The sequence below is a fragment of the Somniosus microcephalus genome, chromosome 5, assembly GCF_052327205.1.
Source record: "Somniosus microcephalus isolate GS21.2 chromosome 5, FLI_Smic_1.0, whole genome shotgun sequence".
Classification (NCBI taxonomy): Eukaryota; Metazoa; Chordata; class Chondrichthyes; order Squaliformes; family Somniosidae; genus Somniosus; species Somniosus microcephalus.
In genome coordinates this window covers 217,640,371-217,648,545 of record NC_140991.1, presented here as the reverse complement: position 1 = coordinate 217,648,545, position 8,175 = coordinate 217,640,371, and the positions used below count along the sequence as shown (strand labels likewise).

Genomic DNA, 8,175 nt, shown 5'->3' with positions numbered 1-8,175 from the left:
TCCAGGGGTGATAAAAGCCAAGTTTGCCATCGGAGGTGATAATTAGCGCCAGGCGCTAAACTTTGCGCACGGCCGATAATGGTACCCCAAATGGGGCGATACTGAATTCTTCCCCCATGACTCTATTAGGCACTTGAGGGAAATAAACTTGCAGGGCTATGGAGATAGAGCGGGGGAATGGGACTGACTGGATCGCTCCACAGAGAGCTGGCATGGACTTGATGGGCCAAATGGCCTCCTTCTGTGCCGTTATGACTCTATGACTATGACTCTATAACCCAACATCCCTTGCACCATCACCAATCCCTCTCTCCTTATGTACAGAATCATTTCCCCATCTAACTATGCACCTCTCACACAAACCCTCAAGGTTATGTGATGACAGCAACTAAGAACTCAAAAGGAGGGAACTTGGTAATGGAAACCCACTCCATCACAGTCTCCCTCTGAACATCTATCATACCCATTCTTTACACTTTCCATCAGTCTCACTGAAACTCCACTTCTTTCCCTCATTGCAGGAAAAGACAGCCCACAATAAGAGGGAGAGGGAGAGAAAAGGAGGACCACCATCCTTCTCAGCTCACCCACGCTGAGGAGGCCTCTCTCAACATAGCGGGATCAGTGGAACAGCTCGAACTGGGGGACGGAGAGACGGGCTCAGTAGAACAACCTGGTGACAGAATGCTTCTCCATCCATCTTATTCGGCTTTCATCGGTGACACATATGGGATCTGATGTCAATAGAAAATGAATGCTCATCATGTGCACAATGGGATGTGTCTGCAATCTACATATCACATGTCTAACTCATATCTTTACTCTCCCACAGGACCAGCAAGAGCCCTCCTCCCTACAGTCCAGGAGGAAGAGCAGGCGGGCTCCTCAGAGGAAGCTGCATCCTCTGAAGGAGCAGCGTCAGCACAAACGAGCGCACCCAGCACCAGCGCAGAGACGCACACCTCGGTGGGTCGTTTGCGAGATAGATTAGTGTTGTCACCTGGTGTCTCACAACTCACGAGGGAGCAAGAGCAGATGGTGGAGACAGGGACAGCAGTGGAGAGTCCTTGTCGGAGGCTGCAGGACGCTCCTAGCTCTGCTCAGCTGCATGTAGACGCTGAGCCTCGGGGGTCATCCAGAAAGAGAGCGGTGCTGGAGTTCCAGGAAGAGGTGCAGGAGGCTCTGACTGGGTTTGCAACCACAGTGACTGCCAGTGTGCAGAGAATGGAGGAGTCCATCTCAAACACAAGCAATACCATGGTGCACGCAATGACGAATGTAGGTACCGCCATGGCATGCATAGTTCAGTTCTCATTTTAAAGTCATGCATTCTGTCCTTATTTTTATATAATACTTTGATTTTATATTATTATTTAGAATTAAATTGCAAAACTTATGACAATTTGGCAAACATAGCTGGTTAGAGCAGAGGGTTTTCTTTGCAGTACAGGCTGAAGAGTTGGGAGATGCAAGGCTGAAGCACTGGAGCATCACCACTTGTGGGAATCCGCAATTAGTGTGGCACTTTACATAGACAGTTTCCATTATAAGTGTGGACATTAGAATTTATAATGGGAACATTTTGACGACAAACTGTAACACAATGTGACAAGACAAATTAAGGTTTTGTAGTGAGGAAGATAAGATTTTTCAATATATTATTATATAGATATAATAATAATAGGCTGGATTGTGTTGATAATGTCTTGTACCCAAAGGCTGACGTGTGTTATCCTGAGTACAATATATACTAATAATAATGCATGAGCCGGTAAATTATAGCCAAATAAAAAAATGCAATAGGTTGACCTCAGGGGCATTTGATAATGGATTTATATGAATGATGATGATGAGATGCTTCCCTCTCCTGTTGACGGGTGGGGCTTCTCTGACATCTAATTGGCCAAAGTTCTGGGATGTGATTGGTGAATGGACAATGGTCCTGGGTCTGCTGTCTGGTACGGCAATCTGATTGCTCCAAGAGACACCACAATACGCAAAGACAGGAAGCCTCTGATGGTCCACATCGAAGCGGTATTGCGATTCCAGCACCCAGAACCTTTAGGCTCACTGTCATCCACCTTATTGCTCTTTCATCCATATTACACCGTCTTCTGTGCAACTGTATTCAGCACCCCTGTTGATTAATAGTAAGACAAATATCAAATTTATTTTTTGAAATCGGCATACGTACAGAAATGAATTTAGGGGAGTCCGCTGACAATGTTCATAATCCACCGGAGCTTTAATTTTGCAGTTTATATCAGCGTCCACTGTCGGTTAGTAATACTGGTCTGTAATCTGCTTGTGCTATTGTTGCCCCACCCCCGGACACAAAATGAATGATAAATTTACTCGCTCATCTGAACGCTCAAGCTTTGCACGATGTGAATTCGACTGCGTCGTCCACCAGCACCACCAAGAAAAAGAGTGAGGTCGAACTGATGTCGGGCGCCTCCCACTCTTCTACTGAAAGAAATTTTAGTGAATGAACATGCTGCACGATGACGTACAGGAAATCACGTGCCTTCTGGAGAAGAAAATGAGGTGTAGAGAGCGAAAATGAGAGAGATTTGTGCACAATCTCGAGAGGGGTGAAGCGGTGGCCGGGTCGAGCGGGGCGTGTAATCCAGCGGCTCCTCTCGCTGCCTGCAGCCCGCTCTGTAAGTGACTGGGATCCACAGGACACACCTCTTCCGGATTTTCAGGAGTCGGGGAGCAGTGATCGGCGTTTCTGCAGAGGATTTAAGAAGCGAAAATAAAAGCTGCGGAGGGAAGTACCCGAGCTCTCCGGCGGGATTGGCGTTGCTTTGCAAAATAAGGACCGGTGATCATATCTTGGGGAAGTGGACCAGAGTCTGCCCCTGATCCCCCCCCCCCGCCCCCGCTCACTGAGGGCAGCCCGCTCCCCCCACAGCAGCCCGGGGCTGCGATCAGCGCTCACTCAGCGACTGTCAAAGATCACAAGGATCCCGCTCCCGCTCCCGCTCCATCTACACGGCAGGTTTGGGAGGAGCGCGCCTGAAATCCGGCAGGGAAACCCCAGTTCACTCCATCGCAACCAGAGGGAGAAAAAACCCAATTCCTCTTTCCTTCAGCGGAGGGAGCTGAAAATCTCTAAACTACATCTACCGGGCTCTGCGGGGATAGTGTCACAAAACCAGACAGTAAATGGTTTGAGAAAAATGTGCGTTTAAAACCAGAAGAGCAATTTGCAGCCAACCAAGACGGAATTTACTATTCCAGCGGAGGAAGGTGGAAATAAAACAAAAAATATTCAGGAGCAGTTTGAACAAGAGCAAATTTTCTTTGGAAGAAGATTGAAAATAACCCGATTTTAAAAGGAGCTTGTCTGGAGGAATACAATACATTAAACTAAGATCGAAGAGACGGAAAATAGCGAGGTTGACACCTGAGAGAGAAAAAAAACCCCAGCTACTCTTCAATAAAGTGGATTTCGAAGGATGTGCTGCTGTTGGATGTGAAATAAGATTTTTAAATTTAATTTGAATTAGCATCTTAATCCCCCCCGGGTCGAAGATGTCGTACAGCAGCCGTGAGTTGGTTTGCCATTACCTGTACTACCGGCTCTCCCGGCAGGGCTATGTGTGGGAGGAACCCTTGGACTCTGCTGGCGGCTCCCCGACTCCCGGCAGCGGGAGCAGCCCCCGCCGGCCCCGGGCATCCCCCGCCTCCTCCGCCGCCGCCGAGAAAGCGCACCGCGTCCTGAGGGAGGTGGGCGACAGCTTCGAGCGCCAGTACCAGCAGGAATTCGCCGACATCGCGCTGCAGATGCGCTTCGAGCCGGACACCGCCCGCGGGCGCTTCGAGGCCGTGGCCGAGGAGCTGTTCCGCGATGGAGTCAACTGGGGTCGGGTGGTGGCTTTTTTCGTGTTCGGGGGTACCCTGTGTGTGGAGAGCGTCAAGAGGAGGGATATGGCATCGCTTGTCGATAACATCGCCGCCTGGATGACCGCTTACCTGGACAGCAGCCTCACCGACTGGATCCGTGCCAACGGAGATTGGGTACGTAAACGTGACCAGCATCCACCCACCACCCACTGTGTGTTTGCGAGGCCGTCAGCATTGACTTTTGTCTGTCTGCCCACCCACCTACCTACCTGCCCACTTACCCACTTACTGCATCATCTGCATGACTTTTCCCCTACCTGCAAATAAGTATGTGTAGCGGTCAGTTTCCTGCCCACTTGTATCACCTACGTACCTACCTACACACTAAAATGTTTGCCTCTCAGTTTCCCTTCCTGCCCACTTACATCACCTACATATCTACCTACTGCATATGTGTGCTGCCTTTACATTCACCTACGTATTGTTTGCCTGGCCACATTTTGTTTGTTTTCACCACCCACATATAGTACCTGTGTGGGGGTTTGTAAATGTCTTACAAGGGATGTGGCTGTATCTGGTTTTATTTATGTTTGCATTGCCTACATAAATGCAAGTTCTTCTTCTTGCACGACTTTATTGTTCAGCCATATTTGCTCCAAAATAAATACTTCTATTGGATCTTTAGTCTCAGTTGTTTCTTCAGTCTATATTGTAAACACATGGACCATTGTCATCCTTCCCCCAATTTCGTTTTATTTTTGTAAAAACGTTCAAAAGCTATAGAATCCATTCCTATTTGCAGAACAAAAATTCCTCTACTGTTTATGTTGACAGCTTTTTTAGGTTTGCATTTATTTATAAGAAGTATAAATCATAGTGTGCCACTCCAAACCAACAGCAGCCAGATATTCCACGTGCAAGATATATCGCCCACATGATGCACAAAGCGTGAAAGTTGGAGCGATGACCTCATTCATTATATGTACAAGTTTGGTGTTGTTTATTTGTATGTGGTCAGCATGATGTAATGTAACAGAGACTGACAGAACAGTTTACATTTCAAGAATGTTTTTAGGATTTTAACTGATCTAAAACACTGTCTGTGGGATAGTCTGGATGGTTTTTTTTATGTTAATTTAGAAAGTGAGCAGTTTTGCGTAACATGGTTATTAACAATTGACACTATCTATCATTTCTTTTGTCATGGTTGAGTGCACTTCTGACAATCTTGCTGTGATAAATTTCCATCGTTTAATAAGATTGGACATCTTAAAGTTCATGTTGTCTTTCTCTAATGGAAATACCCTTATTAATTAAAAATGATTGTAAGATTGTGAACAAAACACTTGTGTTTAATACTGCTATTGACTTAGTTTTAATCACTTGTATTTACCATTAAGCCAGCATTATGTCTGGTTCTGGGTATTAATTTGCTCAACAACATATGGTGCTTTGGGGGGATTATTGTCTTTCTACTCCACCACCCTCCCTCCACGCCCTCCCTTGTATAAATCTTTGTGTCCTCTCCCTCCTACATCTAGACATCTGTTCACACCAGATCTTTCTGTGAAAGATCTTATTTATATATTATCAGACCATAGTGTATTGCAAAGGATGAATTCAAGGTAAAATTCTGATGAGTCTATTTTGTTGTTGTAGTCACGATATATTAGGATATTGGACTTTTTGCATGTATGATTTCAATAATTAATCTTTCAGCTAAATCTTAGAAAGCAATTATAGATGGTCAGTTTCAATGTTGCATCATTAACAGTTGCAACTTAGTTACATTTACTTAAGATTAATTTAGGAGCAAAACTGCTTTGAACTATCAAATGTAAATATTTGCATAATTGTAAATGCTATTTAAATTTAATTAGAATTGGCCTCCAGTTTGAGTGCATAATTGGTATGTTAGAAACAAAAAAAGACTTGCATTTATATAGCGCCATTCATTACCTCAGGACATCCCAAAGTGCGTTACAGACAATTAACTACTTTTGAAGTGTAGTCACTGTTGTAATGTAAGAAACATGTTTTTCTTTAAAGTAATGTTTTCAAACTAACAAAGCCACAATCCAATATTGATTTTTACTGATGCTCCCTTGTTGAGGGAAAAGGGTTGGCCAGCTATTTTATTCTCTGTATTGCTGACATGAATGCTTGATCATCTGAAGGAACTACTGTACAAACATTCAAGGCACTAGTGCACAGATTCTATATGAATACAACAGCTTTCTGATTTTTTTCTTACATAGTTAGCCAGTACCATTACTTTCAGTTGTATTGTGATTTCCTTTTACTTGAAAGAGGGGGGGAAAACTATATTATTAAACAGCATCTATCAAGTTGCCGTCTTTGTGTATGCATTTATTTATTTTGATTAGTGTTGTACAGCAGACACCTAGGAGATGTGCACTGACCCCATAGTTTCAGCGAGTGGGGGAATATAGAAATAAAACAGTATTGAGGCTTTGCTATTTATTGAACCTAATAATCTTGTGCACGGATCATGTGAAAATCTTCTAACACCACCCTGTCCACATCCCCCCCATCTACTCACCGTGCTACCAGTCCCCAATTTCAACAGCAGACAGGTGGCCAGGCTTTTGACTATTCAATGTTTGAGCCAGCCGCTAATTATGTGATCGTTGTCTGCAATATCTATCTACTTCTCTCTCTCTCTCTAAATCCGGTTCCATCTAGTCTTTGCGCTCTCTGCATCTCCTTTGGTGCAACAAGTTAGGACTGTGTTCTTAGTAACAGAGAAGGTTAAGAGGTGACCTAAGTTTCAAGATGATAAGTTTTGATAGAGTAGATAGAGAAAAGCTATTTCCTCAGGTGAGTGGGTCAGTAATCAGAGATAATAGATTTAAAATCATTGGCATAAGATCTAGAGGGGAGATGAGGAGAAAGTTCTCACTGAGTTGTCGGGATCTGTAACACTGTACCTGAAAAGGTGGTGAAACCTGATTCCATAAATAATTTTAAAAGGGAGTTGGACAGGTACTTGAGGATGAGGAACTTACAGGGTTACGGACAAAAAGCGCGGCTGTGGAACTAAGCACGCCTGTTTCAAAGAGCCAGCACAGGCACGATGGGCTGAATCGCCTCCTTCTGTGCTGTAAGTTTTTATGATTCTAACAATGATCATAGCTTCATAATCCATGGAACCATGCCATTCCAAGACACAATGAGTTAATGCACCAACTTTCTGTGCCACAGACAGTGACTGGTGAGTCTAAGCTTATGTTACTATGACTAAAAATTCTGAGGTTTTCAGATAGGTACTTACCTGAGGTTTTTTAAACCATTTCCTTTTCGTATATAAAAAATGTGAATTGTTTTAACTCGATCTTCTTGTAAAATGCTATTTTACTCCATGATTTTGGCAAAAGATTTATGAACAACATTATATTGAATTTAACAAAGTTTTAAATTGTTTACTTGATTTATGTTTAAATTACTCTTTTGCTTTTGCATTATATCTTAATAGTCTAAAGATTAGGGATTAAAAACTGATAACTCGGATTAGGACAATAAATTCTTGGAAATTCTGATTTTATTTTGGCATGGGATGAAGGAAAGACATCTGGTCAAGCCCTTTCCAGTTCTGGCCCACCTTTACTGGAAGATGTTTAAGCAGAACAATCAAATAAATAATGGAAAACTTGCATATGCTTATTAGTTATGTACATTCTGAATTGACCAGATTGAACGTGTCTTCAGTTTTTTTTTGTGTTGATTAAGGAGATAATTGCATTAAATATGGGTACATCTATCCCATTGTAACATTTTAGTGGCCAAAATTTTTACCTCCAGTTTAAAAATAATTTTCTTGTACAAGTAAATATTTGTTTTTAAAACTGCAATGCCGTCCTATCATTAATTTTACTGTGTGTAGTGTTAGAATGGTGTGGTAAATTCTATTTAAGCCATAGCTCGGTGGCAATCACTCAACTGTGTGTACTGTAGGTAGTATTATCAAATAATCTGCTTGTTCGACTGCTAATACTTCAGTGCTGAATGATTGATTGCTGCAAATCAACTGAACAAAGATAATCAACTTGCATCAATACTTACAATAGAAACAAAAGTGTAAAGTTAGATTGTCATTTAAGAATAAGTGGGATGATTTGCAAGAACAAAATAATAATTCTTTTTATTATTTGTAAACTTGGTCTTTTTTTGAGCTTTTAGTTAAAATATTGGAAATAGCTTGGTCATGTGAGCATTCAATTAGAGGACCTGACTAAGAAGGTGGATTAACAGCTCTTGCAGCAAAATCTTGGCATGTTTGTTTGACAATTTAAAGGTTGTAGC

General features: G+C 42.7%; 1 protein-coding gene across 3 annotated transcripts in view; it reads left to right on the top strand.

Moving 5' to 3' along the window:
• The first annotated feature begins 1,950 nt into the window (after positions 1–1,950).
• The window catches only part of bcl2b (BCL2 apoptosis regulator b), a 190,581-nt gene continuing 184,356 nt past the window's right edge, over positions 1,951–8,175 (top strand). For 2 of the 3 annotated variants that reach the window (XR_015078484.1, XM_085988691.1), the window contains exon 1: positions 1,951–4,026. Coding sequence is in view for 2 of the 3 variants with exons in the window: in XM_085988691.1 (XP_085844817.1) it covers positions 3,541–4,026 (486 nt within the window). In the remaining variant the exon portion in view is untranslated. Of the gene's footprint in view, positions 4,027–4,750; positions 6,206–8,175 lie in introns of those variants that run through there. The other variant, XM_085988692.1, reaches the window with a different exon arrangement.